Source organism: Malaya genurostris, chromosome 1 (assembly GCF_030247185.1).
Source record: "Malaya genurostris strain Urasoe2022 chromosome 1, Malgen_1.1, whole genome shotgun sequence".
In the NCBI taxonomy this organism is placed as follows: domain Eukaryota; kingdom Metazoa; phylum Arthropoda; class Insecta; order Diptera; family Culicidae; genus Malaya; species Malaya genurostris.
Genome location: NC_080570.1, coordinates 115,340,836 through 115,367,062, shown reverse-complemented (window position 1 = coordinate 115,367,062; position 26,227 = coordinate 115,340,836). Strand labels below are relative to the sequence as shown.

The window sequence follows — 26,227 nt, the reverse complement described above, 5'->3', positions numbered from 1 at the left end:
ACAGCTAGGATGCTAACTCGGTAATACTGGCTGCCGCAGTACTAACCCTCTGTTTTATACCATCTCGCTGTTTCTCGTTCTGCGAATAGGCAGAGCATAAAGCGCAAAAGAGGATCAAATTTTGACAAAGGGGCTGTCCCTACTGCGTTGCCTGTAGCAGGTATAAAACGGGGTTTCTTGGGCGAGCTAGCGTCATTTACGTGAAAACAGCTACTCTGAACGCACGTCAACGTTAGAACGATGGCACCGAAAACTAGTGGAAAGGCGGCCAAAAAATCCGGCAAGGCCCAGAAGAACATCGCCAAGGGTGATAAGAAGAAGAAGAAGATCCGCAGGAAGGAAAGCTACGCTATCTACATCTACAAAGTGTTGAAGCAGGTCCACCCTGATACCGGAGTATCCTCGAAGGCGATGAGCATCATGAACAGTTTCGTCAATGACATCTTCGAACGCATTGCATCCGAGGCATCGCGTTTGGCTCATTACAACAAACGTTCGACGATTACCTCTCGCGAAATCCAGACTGCCGTTCGTCTGCTTTTGCCAGGAGAGTTGGCCAAGCACGCCGTTTCTGAGGGAACCAAAGCCGTCACCAAGTACACCAGCTCCAAGTAAACTGAGAACAACACCGACCCCGTGTATGCGAGAACTAACAAACGGCCCTTTTAAGGGCCACAAACAAATCTACACAAAGTGTTAAATTCGAATTCTCGTGTGTTGTTTTGCTTGCTTCTTCTTTACTCGTTTCGATTGTGATGGTGGTGGCCGTTTGTGAAAGAAAGTGCAATAGAGGGAAGGTGCTGGGCAATTGGTTTGAGTGAGTTTAGTTGTTTTGAACAATCTCATCCAATTTGTGCATTACATTATGCTGGAACTGAATTCCTTGAAACCAGCCACACACCGTTGCGGAAGCGAGAGAGAGCGAATTGTTTTAGGCACTACTTTTGTACAGGGATGACCAAAGATTTCCCGCCTTTTCCGAAGAACGGCGAAAGAAGACATTGATAAAACAAAAAACTTATCACATTCTCAGAGGGTAAATTTTGAAAAGGCGTCCCATAGTAAAGTATTCTTCTATGATGCTTTGATGGTAAGACTTCATCACGAAGACGACAAGCAAATGTAAATTTCTTTCGAACATGCACTTTTTCATTTGATTGCGCGCGTGCGTGTGTGTTTGTTTTCGTGAAAATCGCAGGTTTTCGAGAAGAATAAATCTCCTGTGCCAAAATAACGAAAATGTCTCAAAATCGGACATCATCTCTAGCAACCGAAGTTTACTGTTTGCTTGTTAGGAACAATTAGATTTGTACCTGCAGGACAGAAAACATTAGTTTGTTCGATTTTGCGAGTGGTGATTTATATTTTAATAGCGATTTGAGTTAGCATTCATCATTTATCACTCATCCATCGATTATCAATGAAAGGAGATGAATTCGGAGACAAAGAACGAAAAAGAAGATTTTCCGCTTTCCAAAAACATACACCAATACATATGTATATCAACGTCATACTGGTTTACTTCAATGTATGGGTATTGGTTTTTCCCTCAGTCATAATAAAGTTCATTCTTATGTTCTCTAACTTGCTTTTCTCTCTCTCTCGCTCTCCCAACGCACCTCTGTTTGCGATAAGTTGGAACATGTTGTTCATGGCAGTCTACACACACACACACACACACACACACACACACACACACAATTTGCGCAATAGTGCAACTGAGGTATGCGATTCACAAAATTGCTTGCTACTGAAAATTGCGGAAAAGAAAACACAAGACAAATTTTTTCAATTTTGTAGGCACAAGCGTTTTGAAACACGTACAATAACGGGAAGGTATCATATAAAGATTGGTTTTTACTTTTGTCGTTAAGTTTTTTTTTTCATGTACGTATTGTTTACCTCTCGGATGGTGGTAGGTAGAAACGAACAACCGTTTATACGACGCAAAGTCAAACCGATTTCCCATATCCCATCCATGAGCATGAGCAGAGGGAGAAAAAATACCGGTTAACCTGGACTACTTTTCACTTGAGAGTTTGAGAGATTTTTCACCATTTCAACCATTTTTCGTTCAGTTGCCATTTGTCATTGTTGCTAAGCTAACCTAACCATCCGAACAGCGAGAGTTCCGTTCACTGCGTTAGGATTGAGTAAGCCGCGTTCATCGTTTGATCATGTCAACGAAACTCAACAATCGATGCTAAATAAGCAACTTGCTATTGAGTAATCTTTCAGTAATTTCTTACATGGACCGTCGGAAAACAATTCGGAGTTCCTGTTTTCCAAGTAGATAGTCTTTCCAATAGGATATTCTAATGAGCAGCAGTTTTTATTTTTCCTGCTAGAATCGCACACCAATACACACTTACCAACCACTAAACTGCGGTTCGGTCTAGACAATTGGTGTACACTGTTGCCATAGTTGTTCGTCGGTTATTTTCATTCTCTCTTTCACGCCTCTCGCATTCTCGTAGTAGCCAATATTACTCTCCTTATTGTTTACGTTCGTGTCGCTATCGTATTTGTGGCATTCGTATTCGTTCGAAAATATATGTTAGTCGAATGGTCGAAACATCATCGGATTGATGAAAATATGTTCAAACAATCAAAATTATTCGCCAATCCAACAAAACTTTCATTGGCGAGAGTGTACTGTTTAATGAACTCTTCTCTCAATGTTTCAATATTCAGTTGCAATACTTAAAGCTCTAAACGTTTTCTCGAAAAATACCGACACAAGTTACCAAGCTAATTGGATTGGTGGTACTGACGATGCTTTTGGTTGTCAATAATAAACAATGCCACGTGTAGGGGCCGCTAATGTAATGTAAATGAATATACAGACACACACACACACACACACACACACACACACACACACACACACACGCACGCGCGCGTTTATGCGACCTTGCCCTCCGGTTCTGAGACCGATGGCTGAACTTAGGTACAGCTTGATTTTCGTTTCCTCATATACACATTACATTACCATTTGTTTTTGGCCTGTGTGTGTGGCAGTGTTTATTCACCATCATGGTGGTAGCTACGATATCTTCTTCTTCTTCTTCTTTTTTTCTAGTCGGTCGTCACCATTCATGAGATGATGCCGACCGATGACACAGATACATGCGCTATATTGGATCGGTGTGTCGTCACGGATACGAACGAAAATTATTCTCTTATTTCTCGTGCGACACTTTCTCTAAGATTATATGATCAAGTTTGGATGTTTTAATGGCTGCATTTTCCGGTAAATCGATGGGAAAGATTTTCGCCATTGAACTCACATCGATCATTCTAAAATTCCGATTCGTCTGGTATGACCGATTTTGTCTTCTGTTTTCCAAACACTGAAAAAGCGGACATCATTTTCGCATCAGGTAGATACACCGATTCAGGGTAAAATTCCGAAAACGAAAATGAACAAAGGTCGCTATACTTGATTTGCGCATTATACTTTCCAGGCGTATCACAACTTTAGCAATCTTTAATTCAAAGCAATCTTAAATATTTCTTTATCACAGTGAGGTGGTCGTCCTGAAAAGGACGGGTTCTGTAAGGGGGGTAACACCAATATGTTCCGGAAATCGCAATTTAGGCCTTTTTCTCGGTTTTCTTCGGGAGCAGCACTGCCTGGATGTTTGGCAGTACACCGCCCTGTGCGATGGTAACTCCGGAGAGCAGTTTGTTCAACTCCTCGTCGTTACGGATGGCCAGCTGCAGATGGCGAGGGATGATTCTCGTTTTCTTGTTGTCACGGGCAGCGTTACCGGCCAATTCCAGCACTTCGGCGGCCAGGTATTCCATCACTGCCGCCAGATAGACCGGTGCACCGGCACCGACACGTTCGGCGTAGTTTCCCTTCCGGAGCAGACGGTGGATTCTGCCTACTGGGAACTGCAGACCAGCACGGTTTGAGCGGGACTTTGCCTTTCCCTTAACTTTTCCTCCTTTACCACGGCCAGACATTTTGTGTGTGCGTGTTTCTGCGTAAAAAATCCACGAGATGCTGTTAACGACTAGACAGCCAATTCAGTAATACTGGCTGCCGCCGTACTAACCCTCTGTTTTATATCGTCTCACTGTTTCCCGTTCTGCGAACAGGAAAAGGAATTCTAACAAAGGGGCAGTCCATGCGCCGCTCTCAATAGCAGGTATAAAACGAGCTGTCATATGGCAAATAGCGTCATTTAAGTTAAAGCAGTTACTCTGAACGTACGAGAACCGTCAAGCACGATGGCACCGAAAACCAGTGGAAAGGCAGCCAAAAAATCCGGCAAGGCCCAGAAAAACATCGCCAAGGGAGATAAGAAAAAGAAGAAGATCCGCAGGAAGGAAAGCTACGCTATCTACATCTACAAAGTGTTGAAACAGGTCCACCCTGATACCGGAGTATCCTCGAAGGCGATGAGCATCATGAACAGTTTCGTCAATGACATCTTCGAACGCATTGCATCCGAGGCATCGCGTTTGGCCCATTACAACAAACGTTCGACGATTACCTCTCGCGAAATCCAGACCGCCGTTCGTCTGCTTTTGCCAGGAGAGTTGGCCAAGCACGCCGTTTCGGAAGGAACCAAAGCCGTCACCAAGTACACTAGCTCCAAGTAAACTGAGTGAGAACAACCAAACCCCCCCGATCGTGTGTGTGCATACGAATCGCCAAGCATAATCGGCCCTTTTAAGGGCCACAAACAAATCTACACAAAGTGTTAAGTTCGCATATTTCCCTCATTCAATCACCAAACACATTTTGTTCGTTGATGATTTTACTTTCATCAGCCAACAAACACCTAACGAGAAAAACAGAACAAATTATGAACAACACAGGTACAATTGTTCTCGCGTTTCGGAGTATTCATCCATGCCATATGGACAATATATTGTTCGGAGCAAAAATATGTTGGTTTCGAAATAAAGAAAAGTATCGATTACTTTTCGGACCAATCGACAGACTTGGTCGACCAACCAAATAACAAATTGCTACACATACACATGCATGCTACTGTAAACCAACCAATGACATATCAACAGCAATCGTTTTTCTATCCTAGGCGGCTTTGAGCAAATGCTGCATGTTGTATAGTCGAAATTCGAAGCCAACAGCATTGACAGTTGACCAGAACAGTTGAATGGGAATGAATGATTTCGAAAAGATAGTTCATGTTAAACAACATAACTAATTTCTTTTCTCAAATGTTACGTTTTTCAGCGGCGCGTTAAGTAGTACTCAAGTGTCAACAGCAGTTTGAAACTCACAACCGACCAGAAATAATAATGTCGTGTTTGCTTGATGCGAAACCGAAAACCAGTTTCCACCCTAACGACTGCTGGTTAAATTGTTTGTTTGAAAACCTAGTTGTTGGACTGAAAAATCTAGTCAGTTTCGAACCCGGTTGAATTCACACTACTCACTCTATTGCACACTTCTTACTATTCTCATATCATCACCACCACCACCACCATCATCATCATCATCATCATGATTATAGATTATAATGAATACCAGCAAATGCTAACTAATTCTTTGCGAAACATATTGGTGGCCCTGAAAAGGGCCTTTTATCCTTCCGTATTATGTTATGTGTGTTCTCGTTACGACGTTTAACCTCCGAAACCATACAGAGTGCGACCCTGTCGCTTCAGAGCATACACGACATCCATGGCGGTGACGGTCTTGCGCTTGGCGTGTTCAGTGTAGGTTACTGCATCTCGGATCACATTTTCCAGGAACACCTTCAGCACTCCACGAGTTTCCTCATAGATCAGACCGGAGATACGCTTGACACCACCACGACGAGCCAGACGACGGATAGCGGGCTTGGTAATTCCCTGGATGTTATCACGAAGCACTTTACGATGACGCTTGGCGCCTCCTTTTCCGAGTCCCTTTCCTCCTTTGCCGCGACCAGTCATTTTTCTCTGCTAGCTGCTTGTTCTTGCAAGTAAGACAGTACAAGTGAAACTAATGCCACTTCGCAGCAGGGTTGCCACATTTAAATCTGCATTTTTCAGAAGAAAAATCTGTAAATCTGTATCGGGAGCTCAATAACCTGTATTGAAAATCTGTATATAGAAGTGCTAAGAAATCGAAGCACAACGGAATGAAAAAGTCGTTAGAACACAAATTTAAAGATACCAAAACTTTTCTTAGTCTGAAATTTATGATTTTGTAGTTGAAAAAACGCTGGAAGTTGTTTTTGTGTTGGAGCCTTTCGAACTAATGATTTGACGAAAATCTTTCAAAATCCAATCTGAAAGTGAAACTTAATCTGATTGATCAATTGGTAATCTTTCTTCTTTACTACCTTACGTTATGGCCATCTTTTTATCTTATCAGAAGCAATTTTTGAAAGCCTAAGCAATTTTTAATCCACGCTATCAAAAATCTGTACAAATCTGTATTTTTTGCCAAAAATCTGTAATCTGCATATACAGAATCTTGGTCACAAATTTATCTGAAAAATCTGTAAAATGCAGATTAATCTGTATATGTGGCAACCCTGCTTCGCAGACCGGTGCTTTTTTTTATACCTACCGAGAGGGTCCGTTTCGTGCTTTGCTTTGTGCTGATTGGCTGCTTCAGAGCGGTCGGGCAGGTATAAAACAGCCAGCCAGGTCCGTTTTGAGCTCATTCTGTGTTTTGTTTTCAACGCGTACAGTACGGTGTAGAGAGAAAGGATAAGCAAAAGAAAGAAATAATGGCTCGTACCAAGCAGACCGCTCGTAAATCGACCGGAGGAAAGGCTCCTCGTAAGCAACTGGCGACAAAGGCTGCTCGCAAAAGTGCTCCTGCTACTGGCGGAGTGAAGAAACCCCATCGTTATCGGCCAGGAACAGTAGCCCTTCGGGAGATCCGTCGTTACCAGAAATCGACTGAGCTGTTGATTCGCAAGCTGCCGTTCCAGCGTTTAGTGCGTGAAATTGCCCAAGATTTCAAGACCGACCTTCGCTTCCAGAGTTCCGCCGTCATGGCACTGCAGGAGGCCAGCGAAGCCTATCTAGTCGGTTTGTTCGAGGACACCAATCTATGCGCGATCCACGCCAAGCGTGTTACCATCATGCCAAAGGACATCCAGCTGGCTCGTCGGATCCGTGGCGAACGTGCTTAAACAGGCTATCGGCTTTCGTTTGATCTCACAACATATACCCCAAAGGCCCTTTTCAGGGCCACCCAATCAATTACCAACGAGTTTACGAATTCGAATATTTTCCCTTAAACAATCATATACTCAGACACACACACACACAAGTTGCGCGCGCACAGAAAATGACATCCGATCCGTTGCACAATTCATGCCCCATATGGAAAGTCAGTAATCTATAGGTGTTTGAAATGTTTTCCTTATTTTTTGGTCTTTCATTTTTGTTTCTGCTAAAGTAGCAGTTGAGAGGAGAATAGACGACCTGCTGACAGACAAGCAGCACAGACAATACACATTGCTTCCCTGTTACATAGTTCAGCAAAATTTGTAACCCAGCTTGCAACACATCGTGCACTCGCCGTGTCATGCCATGTGACTGACTGCCTGACAATTCTGACGGGATTCGGCCACCAGTTACTAGTATTACTCTGCTACTGCTACTCTCAATACACTATACTATACAATATTGGTTCAAAATCATGAAAATACCAATTTGTTTCGTTCCAAGACTACCCCGACAGACGCTTGCTTGCCGTTGACATAGTCAACGTCCCATCCCCAGACGACTGGTGGGGATGTTTCTGGCGAAAGAAATACACAGCAATTGCCAATCTTTGAATAGTAGGCTAATGTTCGGTTGGGTTCGGTGCTTTCTTCCGGTACGTGACAATTTTCGGCCAATATCTATCAAATATAAGCAACACTCAAATTCGGTATCAAATCAAATCACTGCTCGAGTTCTTTGTTGCCAATCGATTGAGACTGAGAGACTGACTATGTCTGGCACGCACGCTAGACAGATGGAGGTGTCGAAGGATTATTATTATTATTTAATGGTAATACTTGCACCGTATATTTTGCATGTAAAATCCTAAATGCGCTCCACAATTCCGGTATTCTGATTTGGGAAAGATTGTTTTTTGGTTTTTGCTTCTGATGACAAATATTCTCAGCCCAGCCAGCCGTTTGTGGTACGTGAACAACACACCACACATTTGACTCGTTGTGTTAGAAAGGACTTCGGTTTGTTTGATTCTAATTTTTCACTGTCGAAATTTTTAAACATCCTCTCTCTTGGAATTGACCTGTCCTGATGTTCAGGTTTAATATTTGCAAGATGAACCAAATTCAAATGGCAAAACAAGTTCATTACAAAAAATAGTAACCAAAATGCTTTCAGAACAACCGACACGCCCGGGCGTTGGCGACGTTGGCCAGCATTATTCGTTGGCAGTGCCATCGTGTTCCAGATTTCGGAAGGCATGTTCGGAAATATTATGCTCACGTAACATATCTGTTAGTCAAATTGTTTAAAAATTGTATTTTCCAAATGCAGAACACGGAAAAATTGAAAAGCTTAGTCACCGGTTCGTACTGCGTTTTGGTCGTTTGATCGATTTGCGCCAGACAGCAGGTTCAAGTTTGACCGATTCAATCTCGTGCGCGTCGCAACCGTCATCGAACGGGTTGTGTTAGTTGTCAAGAGAAAATATTTCTCTTCCCAATGAACCATGTTTCGTTGGAGTCCGCATTGTTTAAATGGTACTGTTTTACTATTTTTGACAATTCGAAATAAGCATGTACCGTTTGTCCGATATTGAATGCATATTTCGCTATCATCACTGCCCGTCCGGCTGTTCGCGAATGGTGGAGCAGAAAGTTCAAACATCGTAGCAAACATAAAACCACTCTTTGGCGATACTTCCGCTGCTGTCGATTCATTGTTTACAATTTAAAAACAATAGTCCAGAAAAATTACCTACACCTACCTAGCACCGAATGGTAACCGTCATGTGCGTATTCCCTAACAGGGCCGACGGATTCGGTGCCCGAACGTATCGCACGATTCTACTGCATTCACACACTCGTTTGTATTCGCTTAGTCGTTCGCTCGTTCTACCTGCTTTAGAAAAGTGCACATTAGAAAAAATGGCTGAAACCGCTGTTGACGTATCGGCCGCAGCTCCGGTTGCTGCTTCACCGGCCAAGGCACCGAAGAAAGCCAAAGCCGCCAAGGGAGAAGCCAAAAAACCGAAGAAGCCATCGACACATCCACCAGTCAATGACATGGTAGTGGCTGCCATCAAGACGCTGAAGGAACGCAACGGATCTTCGCTGCAGGCCATCAAGAAGTACATCGCCGCCAACTACAAGTGCGACGTCGCCAAGCTGGCCCCGTTCATCAAGAAGGCCCTGAAATCTGGCGTCGAGAAGGGAAAGCTCACCCAGACCAAGGGTTCCGGTGCATCCGGCTCGTTCAAAATCAAAGCCGGTGCCAAGCAACCGGCTGGCGAGAAGAAGCCGAAGAAGGCTGCTGCCAAAAAACCGAAGAAGGCTGCCGGAGAGAAGAAAAAGGTTGCCAAGAAACCCGCTGGCGAGAAGAAACCGAAGGCCAAAAAGCCTGCAGGTGAGAAAAAGCCGAAAGCCGCCGCTGCAAAGAAGGCTAAGGCAGCACCAGCCAAGGCCGCCAAGAAGGCTGCTGCACCGAAGCAGAAGGCCACCAAGCCATCGAAAGCCGCTGCCAACAAGCCCAAGACCCCGAAGCCAAAGAAGGCCGCGCCAGCCAAAAAAGCTGCCCCGAAGAAGGTGGCTGCCAAGAAGTAAATTGACCCATCGTCAGTCAGTCATCATCATCATGTCGAATTCTACCGTTCTTATTTCGACGGTGTTCAACAAAACAGTCCTTTTCAGGACTACCAAAAAATCCATGCAAAGAATTAATCGATATTTCCTACTTCGCTCGCTTTTGGGTAGTCCGCTTCAACAAAACTGCACAGTAAGAAAAAAAAAAAAAGTATGCTTTTATCCATCACAGCAGCACTACTTTCTGAGCGTGTGCTTCACCGACACGCTATAGTGGATAAATTGGTGCGCAGCCATAGAGCCGACCCCGCTGCTACGCGCATGCTTCTCTTGTAGTACAATCAAATATGTTCGTTCGCTCAGTCGGTAAGCAGCGACGAAAGGATCGGTAGGTGATCAAATGAAAATGCGGACGGATTATGCACGATGATTGATGAAGTCCGTTCGTAAAAATCTAGCTTGCGAAAATTCATCAATAAAAATGGTTGATGTTTTTGTTCCCAATTATATTTGTATTTTAAAACTATCCCAGTTTTCCTTTTCTTGGAAAATGAATGCCGTTATAGTTTCCATTTAGTGTAGAGCCAGTTCGGACACGGTATCGCTCTGTACGCGGTTTTTCGTATAATCATATTTAATTTAGTAGCTTGACTCTCCAGACGATTGTCGTTTTCATTCAACCAACCTTGCTTGATCGGTAAAAAAAAAATAAATCTATTCTCCAGCGCAATCGACCACCGACCATCGACTTTTCACTTGTAATGTGGGAAATTATCCTAGAAGCTATGGAAAAAAAAAAAACAAGTCTTATGGCGCTTGCATGAGTAAATATGATTGATCGATAGTAAAATAGTAAATTTCTATAAGTTCTTTATCAGAAAATTGTGGTCGTCCTGAAAAGGACGTTTTTTCGATTGGTTTCAGTGCGAATCAAGTGCAATTTAGGCCTTCTTTTCGGTTTTCTTCGGGAGCAACACTGCCTGGATGTTTGGCAGTACACCGCCCTGTGCGATGGTAACTCCGGAGAGCAGTTTGTTCAACTCCTCGTCGTTACGGATGGCCAGCTGCAGATGACGAGGGATGATTCTCGTTTTCTTGTTGTCACGGGCAGCGTTACCGGCCAATTCCAGCACTTCGGCGGCCAGGTATTCCATCACTGCCGCCAGATAGACCGGTGCACCGGCACCGACACGTTCGGCGTAGTTTCCTTTCCGAAGCAGACGGTGGATTCTGCCTACTGGGAACTGCAGACCAGCACGGTTCGAGCGGGACTTTGCCTTTCCCTTAACTTTTCCTCCTTTGCCACGGCCAGACATTTTCTTTTATGTGTTTTGTTTTCGTAAAAAATCCACGAAACGATGCTAACAGCTAGGATGCTAACTCGGTAATACTGGCTGCCGCAGTACTAACCCTCTGTTTTATACCATCTCGCTGTTTCTCGTTCTGCGAATAGGCAGAGCATAAAGCGCAAAAGAGGATCAAATTTTGACAAAGGGGCTGTCCCTACTGCGTTGCCTGTAGCAGGTATAAAACGGGGTTTCTTGGGCGAGCTAGCGTCATTTACGTGAAAACAGCTACTCTGAACGCACGTCAACGTTAGAACGATGGCACCGAAAACTAGTGGAAAGGCGGCCAAAAAATCCGGCAAGGCCCAGAAGAACATCGCCAAGGGTGATAAGAAGAAGAAGAAGATCCGCAGGAAGGAAAGCTACGCTATCTACATCTACAAAGTGTTGAAGCAGGTCCACCCTGATACCGGAGTATCCTCGAAGGCGATGAGCATCATGAACAGTTTCGTCAATGACATCTTCGAACGCATTGCATCCGAGGCATCGCGTTTGGCTCATTACAACAAACGTTCGACGATTACCTCTCGCGAAATCCAGACTGCCGTTCGTCTGCTTTTGCCAGGAGAGTTGGCCAAGCACGCCGTTTCTGAGGGAACCAAAGCCGTCACCAAGTACACCAGCTCCAAGTAAACTGAGAACAACACCGACCCCGTGTATGCGAGAACTAACAAACGGCCCTTTTAAGGGCCACAAACAAATCTACACAAAGTGTTAAATTCGAATTCTCGTGTGTTGTTTTGCTTGCTTCTTCTTTACTCGTTTCGATTGTGATGGTGGTGGCCGTTTGTGAAAGAAAGTGCAATAGAGGGAAGGTGCTGGGCAATTGGTTTGAGTGAGTTTAGTTGTTTTGAACAATCTCATCCAATTTGTGCATTACATTATGCTGGAACTGAATTCCTTGAAACCAGCCACACACCGTTGCGGAAGCGAGAGAGAGCGAATTGTTTTAGGCACTACTTTTGTACAGGGATGACCAAAGATTTCCCGCCTTTTCCGAAGAACGGCGAAAGAAGACATTGATAAAACAAAAAACTTATCACATTCTCAGAGGGTAAATTTTGAAAAGGCGTCCCATAGTAAAGTATTCTTCTATGATGCTTTGATGGTAAGACTTCATCACGAAGACGACAAGCAAATGTAAATTTCTTTCGAACATGCACTTTTTCATTTGATTGCGCGCGTGCGTGTGTGTTTGTTTTCGTGAAAATCGCAGGTTTTCGAGAAGAATAAATCTCCTGTGCCAAAATAACGAAAATGTCTCAAAATCGGACATCATCTCTAGCAACCGAAGTTTACTGTTTGCTTGTTAGGAACAATTAGATTTGTACCTGCAGGACAGAAAACATTAGTTTGTTCGATTTTGCGAGTGGTGATTTATATTTTAATAGCGATTTGAGTTAGCATTCATCATTTATCACTCATCCATCGATTATCAATGAAAGGAGATGAATTCGGAGACAAAGAACGAAAAAGAAGATTTTCCGCTTTCCAAAAACATACACCAATACATATGTATATCAACGTCATACTGGTTTACTTCAATGTATGGGTATTGGTTTTTCCCTCAGTCATAATAAAGTTCATTCTTATGTTCTCTAACTTGCTTTTCTCTCTCTCTCGCTCTCCCAACGCACCTCTGTTTGCGATAAGTTGGAACATGTTGTTCATGGCAGTCTACACACACACACACACACACACACACACACACACACACACACACACACAATTTGCGCAATAGTGCAACTGAGGTATGCGATTCACAAAATTGCTTGCTACTGAAAATTGCGGAAAAGAAAACACAAGACAAATTTTTTCAATTTTGTAGGCACAAGCGTTTTGAAACACGTACAATAACGGGAAGGTATCATATAAAGATTGGTTTTTACTTTTGTCGTTAAGTTTTTTTTTTTCATGTACGTATTGTTTACCTCTCGGATGGTGGTAGGTAGAAACGAACAACCGTTTATACGACGCAAAGTCAAACCGATTTCCCATATCCCATCCATGAGCATGAGCAGAGGGAGAAAAAATACCGGTTAACCTGGACTACTTTTCACTTGAGAGTTTGAGAGATTTTTCACCATTTCAACCATTTTTCGTTCAGTTGCCATTTGTCATTGTTGCTAAGCTAACCTAACCATCCGAACAGCGAGAGTTCCGTTCACTGCGTTAGGATTGAGTAAGCCGCGTTCATCGTTTGATCATGTCAACGAAACTCAACAATCGATGCTAAATAAGCAACTTGCTATTGAGTAATCTTTCAGTAATTTCTTACATGGACCGTCGGAAAACAATTCGGAGTTCCTGTTTTCCAAGTAGATAGTCTTTCCAATAGGATATTCTAATGAGCAGCAGTTTTTATTTTTCCTGCTAGAATCGCACACCAATACACACTTACCAACCACTAAACTGCGGTTCGGTCTAGACAATTGGTGTACACTGTTGCCATAGTTGTTCGTCGGTTATTTTCATTCTCTCTTTCACGCCTCTCGCATTCTCGTAGTAGCCAATATTACTCTCCTTATTGTTTACGTTCGTGTCGCTATCGTATTTGTGGCATTCGTATTCGTTCGAAAATATATGTTAGTCGAATGGTCGAAACATCATCGGATTGATGAAAATATGTTCAAACAATCAAAATTATTCGCCAATCCAACAAAACTTTCATTGGCGAGAGTGTACTGTTTAATGAACTCTTCTCTCAATGTTTCAATATTCAGTTGCAATACTTAAAGCTCTAAACGTTTTCTCGAAAAATACCGACACAAGTTACCAAGCTAATTGGATTGGTGGTACTGACGATGCTTTTGGTTGTCAATAATAAACAATGCCACGTGTAGGGGCCGCTAATGTAATGTAAATGAATATACAGACACACACACACACACACACACACACACACACACACACACGCACGCGCGCGTTTATGCGACCTTGCCCTCCGGTTCTGAGACCGATGGCTGAACTTAGGTACAGCTTGATTTTCGTTTCCTCATATACACATTACATTACCATTTGTTTTTGGCCTGTGTGTGTGGCAGTGTTTATTCACCATCATGGTGGTAGCTACGATATCTTCTTCTTCTTCTTCTTTTTTTCTAGTCGGTCGTCACCATTCATGAGATGATGCCGACCGATGACACAGATACATGCGCTATATTGGATCGGTGTGTCGTCACGGATACGAACGAAAATTATTCTCTTATTTCTCGTGCGACACTTTCTCTAAGATTATATGATCAAGTTTGGATGTTTTAATGGCTGCATTTTCCGGTAAATCGATGGGAAAGATTTTCGCCATTGAACTCACATCGATCATTCTAAAATTCCGATTCGTCTGGTATGACCGATTTTGTCTTCTGTTTTCCAAACACTGAAAAAGCGGACATCATTTTCGCATCAGGTAGATACACCGATTCAGGGTAAAATTCCGAAAACGAAAATGAACAAAGGTCGCTATACTTGATTTGCGCATTATACTTTCCAGGCGTATCACAACTTTAGCAATCTTTAATTCAAAGCAATCTTAAATATTTCTTTATCACAGTGAGGTGGTCGTCCTGAAAAGGACGGGTTCTGTAAGGGGGGTAACACCAATATGTTCCGGAAATCGCAATTTAGGCCTTTTTCTCGGTTTTCTTCGGGAGCAGCACTGCCTGGATGTTTGGCAGTACACCGCCCTGTGCGATGGTAACTCCGGAGAGCAGTTTGTTCAACTCCTCGTCGTTACGGATGGCCAGCTGCAGATGGCGAGGGATGATTCTCGTTTTCTTGTTGTCACGGGCAGCGTTACCGGCCAATTCCAGCACTTCGGCGGCCAGGTATTCCATCACTGCCGCCAGATAGACCGGTGCACCGGCACCGACACGTTCGGCGTAGTTTCCCTTCCGGAGCAGACGGTGGATTCTGCCTACTGGGAACTGCAGACCAGCACGGTTTGAGCGGGACTTTGCCTTTCCCTTAACTTTTCCTCCTTTACCACGGCCAGACATTTTGTGTGTGCGTGTTTCTGCGTAAAAAATCCACGAGATGCTGTTAACGACTAGACAGCCAATTCAGTAATACTGGCTGCCGCCGTACTAACCCTCTGTTTTATATCGTCTCACTGTTTCCCGTTCTGCGAACAGGAAAAGGAATTCTAACAAAGGGGCAGTCCATGCGCCGCTCTCAATAGCAGGTATAAAACGAGCTGTCATATGGCAAATAGCGTCATTTAAGTTAAAGCAGTTACTCTGAACGTACGAGAACCGTCAAGCACGATGGCACCGAAAACCAGTGGAAAGGCAGCCAAAAAATCCGGCAAGGCCCAGAAAAACATCGCCAAGGGAGATAAGAAAAAGAAGAAGATCCGCAGGAAGGAAAGCTACGCTATCTACATCTACAAAGTGTTGAAACAGGTCCACCCTGATACCGGAGTATCCTCGAAGGCGATGAGCATCATGAACAGTTTCGTCAATGACATCTTCGAACGCATTGCATCCGAGGCATCGCGTTTGGCCCATTACAACAAACGTTCGACGATTACCTCTCGCGAAATCCAGACCGCCGTTCGTCTGCTTTTGCCAGGAGAGTTGGCCAAGCACGCCGTTTCGGAAGGAACCAAAGCCGTCACCAAGTACACTAGCTCCAAGTAAACTGAGTGAGAACAACCAAACCCCCCCGATCGTGTGTGTGCATACGAATCGCCAAGCATAATCGGCCCTTTTAAGGGCCACAAACAAATCTACACAAAGTGTTAAGTTCGCATATTTCCCTCATTCAATCACCAAACACATTTTGTTCGTTGATGATTTTACTTTCATCAGCCAACAAACACCTAACGAGAAAAACAGAACAAATTATGAACAACACAGGTACAATTGTTCTCGCGTTTCGGAGTATTCATCCATGCCATATGGACAATATATTGTTCGGAGCAAAAATATGTTGGTTTCGAAATAAAGAAAAGTATCGATTACTTTTCGGACCAATCGACAGACTTGGTCGACCAACCAAATAACAAATTGCTACACATACACATGCATGCTACTGTAAACCAACCAATGACATATCAACAGCAATCGTTTTTCTATCCTAGGCGGCTTTGAGCAAATGCTGCATGTTGTATAGTCGAAATTCGAAGCCAACAGCATTGACAGTTGACCAGAACAGTTGAATGGGAATGAATGATTTCGAAAAGATAGTTCATGTTAAACAACATAACTAATTTCTTTTCTCAAATGTTACGTTTTTCAGCGGCGCGTTAAGTAGTACTCAAGTGTCAACAGCAGTTTGAAACTCACAACCGACCAGAAATAATAATGTCGTGTTTGCTTGATGCGAAACCGAAAACCAGTTTCCACCCTAACGACTGCTGGTTAAATTGTTTGTTTGAAAACCTAGTTGTTGGACTGAAAAATCTAGTCAGTTTCGAACCCGGTTGAATTCACACTACTCACTCTATTGCACACTTCTTACTATTCTCATATCATCACCACCACCACCATCATCATCATCATCATCATGATTATAGATTATAATGAATACCAGCAAATGCTAACTAATTCTTTGCGAAACATATTGGTGGCCCTGAAAAGGGCCTTTTATCCTTCCGTATTATGTTATGTGTGTTCTCGTTACGACGTTTAACCTCCGAAACCATACAGAGTGCGACCCTGTCGCTTCAGAGCATACACGACATCCATGGCGGTGACGGTCTTGCGCTTGGCGTGTTCAGTGTAGGTTACTGCATCTCGGATCACATTTTCCAGGAACACCTTCAGCACTCCACGAGTTTCCTCATAGATCAGACCGGAGATACGCTTGACACCACCACGACGAGCCAGACGACGGATAGCGGGCTTGGTAATTCCCTGGATGTTATCACGAAGCACTTTACGATGACGCTTGGCGCCTCCTTTTCCGAGTCCCTTTCCTCCTTTGCCGCGACCAGTCATTTTTCTCTGCTAGCTGCTTGTTCTTGCAAGTAAGACAGTACAAGTGAAACTAATGCCACTTCGCAGCAGGGTTGCCACATTTAAATCTGCATTTTTCAGAAGAAAAATCTGTAAATCTGTATCGGGAGCTCAATAACCTGTATTGAAAATCTGTATATAGAAGTGCTAAGAAATCGAAGCACAACGGAATGAAAAAGTCGTTAGAACACAAATTTAAAGATACCAAAACTTTTCTTAGTCTGAAATTTATGATTTTGTAGTTGAAAAAACGCTGGAAGTTGTTTTTGTGTTGGAGCCTTTCGAACTAATGATTTGACGAAAATCTTTCAAAATCCAATCTGAAAGTGAAACTTAATCTGATTGATCAATTGGTAATCTTTCTTCTTTACTACCTTACGTTATGGCCATCTTTTTATCTTATCAGAAGCAATTTTTGAAAGCCTAAGCAATTTTTAATCCACGCTATCAAAAATCTGTACAAATCTGTATTTTTTGCCAAAAATCTGTAATCTGCATATACAGAATCTTGGTCACAAATTTATCTGAAAAATCTGTAAAATGCAGATTAATCTGTATATGTGGCAACCCTGCTTCGCAGACCGGTGCTTTTTTTTATACCTACCGAGAGGGTCCGTTTCGTGCTTTGCTTTGTGCTGATTGGCTGCTTCAGAGCGGTCGGGCAGGTATAAAACAGCCAGCCAGGTCCGTTTTGAGCTCATTCTGTGTTTTGTTTTCAACGCGTACAGTACGGTGTAGAGAGAAAGGATAAGCAAAAGAAAGAAATAATGGCTCGTACCAAGCAGACCGCTCGTAAATCGACCGGAGGAAAGGCTCCTCGTAAGCAACTGGCGACAAAGGCTGCTCGCAAAAGTGCTCCTGCTACTGGCGGAGTGAAGAAACCCCATCGTTATCGGCCAGGAACAGTAGCCCTTCGGGAGATCCGTCGTTACCAGAAATCGACTGAGCTGTTGATTCGCAAGCTGCCGTTCCAGCGTTTAGTGCGTGAAATTGCCCAAGATTTCAAGACCGACCTTCGCTTCCAGAGTTCCGCCGTCATGGCACTGCAGGAGGCCAGCGAAGCCTATCTAGTCGGTTTGTTCGAGGACACCAATCTATGCGCGATCCACGCCAAGCGTGTTACCATCATGCCAAAGGACATCCAGCTGGCTCGTCGGATCCGTGGCGAACGTGCTTAAACAGGCTATCGGCTTTCGTTTGATCTCACAACATATACCCCAAAGGCCCTTTTCAGGGCCACCCAATCAATTACCAACGAGTTTACGAATTCGAATATTTTCCCTTAAACAATCATATACTCAGACACACACACACACAAGTTGCGCGCGCACAGAAAATGACATCCGATCCGTTGCACAATTCATGCCCCATATGGAAAGTCAGTAATCTATAGGTGTTTGAAATGTTTTCCTTATTTTTTGGTCTTTCATTTTTGTTTCTGCTAAAGTAGCAGTTGAGAGGAGAATAGACGACCTGCTGACAGACAAGCAGCACAGACAATACACATTGCTTCCCTGTTACATAGTTCAGCAAAATTTGTAACCCAGCTTGCAACACATCGTGCACTCGCCGTGTCATGCCATGTGACTGACTGCCTGACAATTCTGACGGGATTCGGCCACCAGTTACTAGTATTACTCTGCTACTGCTACTCTCAATACACTATACTATACAATATTGGTTCAAAATCATGAAAATACCAATTTGTTTCGTTCCAAGACTACCCCGACAGACGCTTGCTTGCCGTTGACATAGTCAACGTCCCATCCCCAGACGACTGGTGGGGATGTTTCTGGCGAAAGAAATACACAGCAATTGCCAATCTTTGAATAGTAGGCTAATGTTCGGTTGGGTTCGGTGCTTTCTTCCGGTACGTGACAATTTTCGGCCAATATCTATCAAATATAAGCAACACTCAAATTCGGTATCAAATCAAATCACTGCTCGAGTTCTTTGTTGCCAATCGATTGAGACTGAGAGACTGACTATGTCTGGCACGCACGCTAGACAGATGGAGGTGTCGAAGGATTATTATTATTATTTAATGGTAATACTTGCACCGTATATTTTGCATGTAAAATCCTAAATGCGCTCCACAATTCCGGTATTCTGATTTGGGAAAGATTGTTTTTTGGTTTTTGCTTCTGATGACAAATATTCTCAGCCCAGCCAGCCGTTTGTGGTACGTGAACAACACACCACACATTTGACTCGTTGTGTTAGAAAGGACTTCGGTTTGTTTGATTCTAATTTTTCACTGTCGAAATTTTTAAACATCCTCTCTCTTGGAATTGACCTGTCCTGATGTTCAGGTTTAATATTTGCAAGATGAACCAAATTCAAAAGGCAAAACAAGTTCATTACAAAAAATAGTAACCAAAATGCTTTCAGAACAACCGACACGCCCGGGCGTTGGCGACGTTGGCCAGCATTATTCGTTGGCAGTGCCATCGTGTTCCAGATTTCGGAAGGCATGTTCGGAAATATTATGCTCACGTAACATATCTGTTAGTCAAATTGTTTAAAAATTGTATTTTCCAAATGCAGAACACGGAAAAATTGAAAAGCTTAGTCACCGGTTCGTACTGCGTTTTGGTCGTTTGATCGATTTGCGCCAGACAGCAGGTTCAAGTTTGACCGATTCAATCTCGTGCGCGTCGCAACCGTCATCGAACGGGTTGTGTTAGTTGTCAAGAGAAAATATTTCTCTTCCCAATGAACCATGTTTCGTTGGAGTCCGCATTGTTTAAATGGTACTGTTTTACTATTTTTGACAATTCGAAATAAGCATGTACCGTTTGTCCGATATTGAATGCATATTTCGCTATCATCACTGCCCGTCCGGCTGTTCGCGAATGGTGGAGCAGAAAGTTCAAACATCGTAGCAAACATAAAACCACTCTTTGGCGATACTTCCGCTGCTGTCGATTCATTGTTTACAATTTAAAAACAATAGTCCAGAAAAATTACCTACACCTACCTAGCACCGAATGGTAACCGTCATGTGCGTATTCCCTAACAGGGCCGACGGATTCGGTGCCCGAACGTATCGCACGATTCTACTGCATTCACACACTCGTTTGTATTCGCTTAGTCGTTCGCTCGTTCTACCTGCTTTAGAAAAGTGCACATTAGAAAAAATGGCTGAAACCGCTGTTGACGTATCGGCCGCAGCTCCGGTTGCTGCTTCACCGGCCAAGGCACCGAAGAAAGCCAAAGCCGCCAAGGGAGAAGCCAAAAAACCGAAGAAGCCATCGACACATCCACCAGTCAATGACATGGTAGTGGCTGCCATCAAGACGCTGAAGGAACGCAACGGATCTTCGCTGCAGGCCATCAAGAAGTACATCGCCGCCAACTACAAGTGCGACGTCGCCAAGCTGGCCCCGTTCATCAAGAAGGCCCTGAAATCTGGCGTCGAGAAGGGAAAGCTCACCCAGACCAAGGGTTCCGGTGCATCCGGCTCGTTCAAAATCAAAGCCGGTGCCAAGCAACCGGCTGGCGAGAAGAAGCCGAAGAAGGCTGCTGCCAAAAAACCGAAGAAGGCTGCCGGAGAGAAGAAAAAGGTTGCCAAGAAACCCGCTGGCGAGAAGAAACCGAAGGCCAAAAAGCCTGCAGGTGAGAAAAAGCCGAAAGCCGCCGCTGCAAAGAAGGCTAAGGCAGCACCAGCCAAGGCCGCCAAGAAGGCTGCTGCACCGAAGCAGAAGGCCACCAAGCCATCGAAAGCCGCTGCCAACAAGCCCAAGACCCCGAAGCCAAAGAAGGCCGCGCCAGCCAAAAAAGCTGCCCCGAAGAAGGTGGCTGCCAAGAAGTAAATTGACCCATCGTCAGTCAGTCATCATCATCATGTCGAATTCTACCGTTCTTATTTCGACGGTGTTCAACAAAACAGTCCTTTTCAGGACTACCAAAAAATCCATGCAAAGAATTAATCGATATTTCCTACTTCGCTCGCTTTTGGGTAGTCCGCTTCAACAAAACTGCACAGTAAGAAAAAAAAAAAAAGTATGCTTTTATCCATCACAGCAGCACTACTTTCTGAGCGTGTGCTTCACCGACACGCTATAGTGGATAAATTGGTGCGCAGCCATAGAGCCGACCCCGCTGCTACGCGCATGCTTCTCTTGTAGTACAATCAAATATGTTCGTTCGCTCAGTCGGTAAGCAGCGACGAAAGGATCGGTAGGTGATCAAATGAAAATGCGGACGGATTATGCACGATGATTGATGAAGTCCGTTCGTAAAAATCTAGCTTGCGAAAATTCATCAATAAAAATGGTTGATGTTTTTGTTCCCAATTATATTTGTATTTTAAAACTATCCCAGTTTTCCTTTTCTTGGAAAATGAATGCCGTTATAGTTTCCATTTAGTGTAGAGCCAGTTCGGACACGGTATCGCTCTGTACGCGGTTTTTCGTATAATCATATTTAATTTAGTAGCTTGACTCTCCAGACGATTGTCGTTTTCATTCAACCAACCTTGCTTGATCGGTAAAAAAAAAATAAATCTATTCTCCAGCGCAATCGACCACCGACCATCGACTTTTCACTTGTAATGTGGGAAATTATCCTAGAAGCTATGGAAAAAAAAAAAACAAGTCTTATGGCGCTTGCATGAGTAAATATGATTGATCGATAGTAAAATAGTAAATTTCTATAAGTTCTTTATCAGAAAATTGTGGTCGTCCTGAAAAGGACGTTTTTTCGATTGGTTTCAGTGCGAATCAAGTGCAATTTAGGCCTTCTTTTCGGTTTTCTTCGGGAGCAACACTGCCTGGATGTTTGGCAGTACACCGCCCTGTGCGATGGTAACTCCGGAGAGCAGTTTGTTCAACTCCTCGTCGTTACGGATGGCCAGCTGCAGATGACGAGGGATGATTCTCGTTTTCTTGTTGTCACGGGCAGCGTTACCGGCCAATTCCAGCACTTCGGCGGCCAGGTATTCCATCACTGCCGCCAGATAGACCGGTGCACCGGCACCGACACGTTCGGCGTAGTTTCCTTTCCGAAGCAGACGGTGGATTCTGCCTACTGGGAACTGCAGACCAGCACGGTTCGAGCGGGACTTTGCCTTTCCCTTAACTTTTCCTCCTTTGCCACGGCCAGACATTTTCTTTTATGTGTTTTGTTTTCGTAAAAAATCCACGAAACGATGCTAACAGCTAGGATGCTAACTCGGTAATACTGGCTGCCGCAGTACTAACCCTCTGTTTTATACCATCTCGCTGTTTCTCGTTCTGCGAATAGGCAGAGCATAAAGCGCAAAAGAGGATCAAATTTTGACAAAGGGGCTGTCCCTACTGCGTTGCCTGTAGCAGGTATAAAACGGGGTTTCTTGGGCGAGCTAGCGTCATTTACGTGAAAACAGCTACTCTGAACGCACGTCAACGTTAGAACGATGGCACCGAAAACTAGTGGAAAGGCGGCCAAAAAATCCGGCAAGGCCCAGAAGAACATCGCCAAGGGTGATAAGAAGAAGAAGAAGATCCGCAGGAAGGAAAGCTACGCTATCTACATCTACAAAGTGTTGAAGCAGGTCCACCCTGATACCGGAGTATCCTCGAAGGCGATAAGCATCATGAACAGTTTCGTCAATGACATCTTCGAACGCATTGCATCCGAGGCATCGCGTTTGGCTCATTACAACAAACGTTCGACGATTACCTCTCGCGAAATCCAGACTGCCGTTCGTCTGCTTTTGCCAGGAGAGTTGGCCAAGCACGCCGTTTCTGAGGGAACCAAAGCCGTCACCAAGTACACCAGCTCCAAGTAAACTGAGAACAACACCGACCCCGTGTATGCGAGAACTAACAAACGGCCCTTTTAAGGGCCACAAACAAATCTACACAAAGTGTTAAATTCGAATTCTCGTGTGTTGTTTTGCTTGCTTCTTCTTTACTCGTTTCGATTGTGATGGTGGTGGCCGTTTGTGAAAGAAAGTGCAATAGAGGGAAGGTGCTGGGCAATTGGTTTGAGTGAGTTTAGTTGTTTTGAACAATCTCATCCAATTTGTGCATTACATTATGCTGGAACTGAATTCCTTGAAACCAGCCACACACCGTTGCGGAAGCGAGAGAGAGCGAATTGTTTTAGGCACTACTTTTGTACAGGGATGACCAAAGATTTCCCGCCTTTTCCGAAGAACGGCGAAAGAAGACATTGATAAAACAAAAAACTTATCACATTCTCAGAGGGTAAATTTTGAAAAGGCGTCCCATAGTAAAGTATTCTTCTATGATGCTTTGATGGTAAGACTTCATCACGAAGACGACAAGCAAATGTAAATTTCTTTCGAACATGCACTTTTTCATTTGATTGCGCGCGTGCGTGTGTGTTTGTTTTCGTGAAAATCGCAGGTTTTCGAGAAGAATAAATCTCCTGTGCCAAAATAACGAAAATGTCTCAAAATCGGACATCATCTCTAGCAACCGAAGTTTACTGTTTGCTTGTTAGGAACAATTAGATTTGTACCTGCAGGACAGAAAACATTAGTTTGTTCGATTTTGCGAGTGGTGATTTATATTTTAATAGCGATTTGAGTTAGCATTCATCATTTATCACTCATCCATCGATTATCAATGAAAGGAGATGAATTCGGAGACAAAGAACGAAAAAGAAGATTTTCCGCTTTCCAAAAACATACACCAATACATATGTATATCAACGTCATACTGGTTTACTTCAATGTATGGGTATTGGTTTTTCCCTCAGTCATAATAAAGTTCATTCTTATGTTCTCTAACTTGCTTTTCTCTCTCTCTCGCTCTCCCAACGCACCTCTGTTTGCGATAAGTTGGAACATGTTGTTCATGGCAGTCTACACACACACACACACACACACACACACACACACACACACACACACACAATTTGCGCAATAGTGCAACTGAGGTATGCGATTCACAAAATTGCTTGCTACTGAAAATTGCGGAAAAGAAAACACAAGACAAATTTTTTCAATTTTGTAGGCACAAGCGTTTTGAAACACGTACAATAACGGGAAGGTATCATATAAAGATTGGTTTTTACTTTTGTCGTTAAGTTTTTTTTTTCATGTACGTATTGTTTACCTCTCGGATGGTGGTAGGTAGAAACGAACAACCGTTTATACGACGCAAAGTCAAACCGATTTCCCATATCCCATCCATGAGCATGAGCAGAGGGAGAAAAAATACCGGTTAACCTGGACTACTTTTCACTTGAGAGTTTGAGAGATTTTTCACCATTTCAACCATTTTTCGTTCAGTTGCCATTTGTCATTGTTGCTAAGCTAACCTAACCATCCGAACAGCGAGAGTTCCGTTCACTGCGTTAGGATTGAGTAAGCCGCGTTCATCGTTTGATCATGTCAACGAAACTCAACAATCGATGCTAAATAAGCAACTTGCTATTGAGTAATCTTTCAGTAATTTCTTACATGGACCGTCGGAAAACAATTCGGAGTTCCTGTTTTCCAAGTAGATAGTCTTTCCAATAGGATATTCTAATGAGCAGCAGTTTTTATTTTTCCTGCTAGAATCGCACACCAATACACACTTACCAACCACTAAACTGCGGTTCGGTCTAGACAATTGGTGTACACTGTTGCCATAGTTGTTCGTCGGTTATTTTCATTCTCTCTTTCACGCCTCTCGCATTCTCGTAGTAGCCAATATTACTCTCCTTATTGTTTACGTTCGTGTCGCTATCGTATTTGTGGCATTCGTATTCGTTCGAAAATATATGTTAGTCGAATGGTCGAAACATCATCGGATTGATGAAAATATGTTCAAACAATCAAAATTATTCGCCAATCCAACAAAACTTTCATTGGCGAGAGTGTACTGTTTAATGAACTCTTCTCTCAATGTTTCAATATTCAGTTGCAATACTTAAAGCTCTAAACGTTTTCTCGAAAAATACCGACACAAGTTACCAAGCTAATTGGATTGGTGGTACTGACGATGCTTTTGGTTGTCAATAATAAACAATGCCACGTGTAGGGGCCGCTAATGTAATGTAAATGAATATACAGACACACACACACACACACACACACACACACACACACACACACACACACACGCACGCGCGCGTTTATGCGACCTTGCCCTCCGGTTCTGAGACCGATGGCTGAACTTAGGTACAGCTTGATTTTCGTTTCCTCATATACACATTACATTACCATTTGTTTTTGGCCTGTGTGTGTGGCAGTGTTTATTCACCATCATGGTGGTAGCTACGATATCTTCTTCTTCTTCTTCTTTTTTTCTAGTCGGTCGTCACCATTCATGAGATGATGCCGACCGATGACACAGATACATGCGCTATATTGGATCGGTGTGTCGTCACGGATACGAACGAAAATTATTCTCTTATTTCTCGTGCGACACTTTCTCTAAGATTATATGATCAAGTTTGGATGTTTTAATGGCTGCATTTTCCGGTAAATCGATGGGAAAGATTTTCGCCATTGAACTCACATCGATCATTCTAAAATTCCGATTCGTCTGGTATGACCGATTTTGTCTTCTGTTTTCCAAACACTGAAAAAGCGGACATCATTTTCGCATCAGGTAGATACACCGATTCAGGGTAAAATTCCGAAAACGAAAATGAACAAAGGTCGCTATACTTGATTTGCGCATTATACTTTCCAGGCGTATCACAACTTTAGCAATCTTTAATTCAAAGCAATCTTAAATATTTCTTTATCACAGTGAGGTGGTCGTCCTGAAAAGGACGGGTTCTGTAAGGGGGGTAACACCAATATGTTCCGGAAATCGCAATTTAGGCCTTTTTCTCGGTTTTCTTCGGGAGCAGCACTGCCTGGATGTTTGGCAGTACACCGCCCTGTGCGATGGTAACTCCGGAGAGCAGTTTGTTCAACTCCTCGTCGTTACGGATGGCCAGCTGCAGATGGCGAGGGATGATTCTCGTTTTCTTGTTGTCACGGGCAGCGTTACCGGCCAATTCCAGCACTTCGGCGGCCAGGTATTCCATCACTGCCGCCAGATAGACCGGTGCACCGGCACCGACACGTTCGGCGTAGTTTCCCTTCCGGAGCAGACGGTGGATTCTGCCTACTGGGAACTGCAGACCAGCACGGTTTGAGCGGGACTTTGCCTTTCCCTTAACTTTTCCTCCTTTACCACGGCCAGACATTTTGTGTGTGCGTGTTTCTGCGTAAAAAATCCACGAGATGCTGTTAACG

The 26,227-nt window shown here is 43.6% G+C and overlaps 12 protein-coding genes and 1 pseudogene across 12 annotated transcripts; 6 read left to right on the top strand and 7 right to left on the bottom strand.

Annotated features, from left to right (window-relative positions):
• Window positions 1–240: 240 nt before the first annotated feature.
• LOC131425489 (histone H2B-like) lies at window positions 241–615 on the top strand. The gene has a single exon (XM_058587430.1). It carries the CDS (start codon window positions 241–243, stop codon window positions 613–615), a length of 375 nt encoding a protein of 124 aa, XP_058443413.1.
• Window positions 616–3,597: 2,982 nt separating this feature from the next.
• LOC131425487 (histone H2A) lies at window positions 3,598–3,972 on the bottom strand. The gene has a single exon (XM_058587429.1). The coding sequence runs from the start codon at window positions 3,970–3,972 to the stop codon at window positions 3,598–3,600; it is 375 nt and encodes a 124-aa protein (XP_058443412.1).
• Window positions 3,973–4,239: 267 nt separating this feature from the next.
• Window positions 4,240–4,614, top strand: LOC131425490 (histone H2B-like). Its single transcript, XM_058587431.1, has one exon. It carries the CDS (start codon window positions 4,240–4,242, stop codon window positions 4,612–4,614), a length of 375 nt encoding a protein of 124 aa, XP_058443414.1.
• Window positions 4,615–5,607: 993 nt separating this feature from the next.
• LOC131425491 (histone H4) lies at window positions 5,608–5,919 on the bottom strand. The gene has a single exon (XM_058587432.1). It carries the CDS (start codon window positions 5,917–5,919, stop codon window positions 5,608–5,610), a length of 312 nt encoding a protein of 103 aa, XP_058443415.1.
• A 3,158-nt stretch (window positions 5,920–9,077) lies between these two features.
• LOC131440501 (histone H1B-like) lies at window positions 9,078–9,752 on the top strand. The gene has a single exon (XM_058611828.1). It carries the CDS (start codon window positions 9,078–9,080, stop codon window positions 9,750–9,752), a length of 675 nt encoding a protein of 224 aa, XP_058467811.1.
• Window positions 9,753–10,672: 920 nt separating this feature from the next.
• Window positions 10,673–11,047, bottom strand: LOC131425485 (histone H2A). Its single transcript, XM_058587427.1, has one exon. It carries the CDS (start codon window positions 11,045–11,047, stop codon window positions 10,673–10,675), a length of 375 nt encoding a protein of 124 aa, XP_058443410.1.
• Window positions 11,048–11,335: 288 nt separating this feature from the next.
• Window positions 11,336–11,710, top strand: LOC131440493 (histone H2B-like). Its single transcript, XM_058611814.1, has one exon. The coding sequence runs from the start codon at window positions 11,336–11,338 to the stop codon at window positions 11,708–11,710; it is 375 nt and encodes a 124-aa protein (XP_058467797.1).
• A 2,987-nt stretch (window positions 11,711–14,697) lies between these two features.
• LOC131425484 (histone H2A) lies at window positions 14,698–15,072 on the bottom strand. The gene has a single exon (XM_058587426.1). It carries the CDS (start codon window positions 15,070–15,072, stop codon window positions 14,698–14,700), a length of 375 nt encoding a protein of 124 aa, XP_058443409.1.
• Window positions 15,073–15,339: 267 nt separating this feature from the next.
• LOC131440485 (histone H2B-like) lies at window positions 15,340–15,714 on the top strand. Its single transcript, XM_058611803.1, has one exon. The coding sequence runs from the start codon at window positions 15,340–15,342 to the stop codon at window positions 15,712–15,714; it is 375 nt and encodes a 124-aa protein (XP_058467786.1).
• A 1,028-nt stretch (window positions 15,715–16,742) lies between these two features.
• Window positions 16,743–17,016, bottom strand: LOC131425483 (histone H4-like; annotated as a pseudogene).
• A 3,158-nt stretch (window positions 17,017–20,174) lies between these two features.
• LOC131425478 (histone H1B-like) lies at window positions 20,175–20,849 on the top strand. The gene has a single exon (XM_058587420.1). The coding sequence runs from the start codon at window positions 20,175–20,177 to the stop codon at window positions 20,847–20,849; it is 675 nt and encodes a 224-aa protein (XP_058443403.1).
• A 920-nt stretch (window positions 20,850–21,769) lies between these two features.
• On the bottom strand, window positions 21,770–22,144 carry LOC131425479 (histone H2A). Its single transcript, XM_058587421.1, has one exon. The coding sequence runs from the start codon at window positions 22,142–22,144 to the stop codon at window positions 21,770–21,772; it is 375 nt and encodes a 124-aa protein (XP_058443404.1).
• A 3,659-nt stretch (window positions 22,145–25,803) lies between these two features.
• On the bottom strand, window positions 25,804–26,178 carry LOC131425480 (histone H2A). Its single transcript, XM_058587422.1, has one exon. The coding sequence runs from the start codon at window positions 26,176–26,178 to the stop codon at window positions 25,804–25,806; it is 375 nt and encodes a 124-aa protein (XP_058443405.1).
• Between the last annotated feature and the right edge of the window lie 49 nt (window positions 26,179–26,227).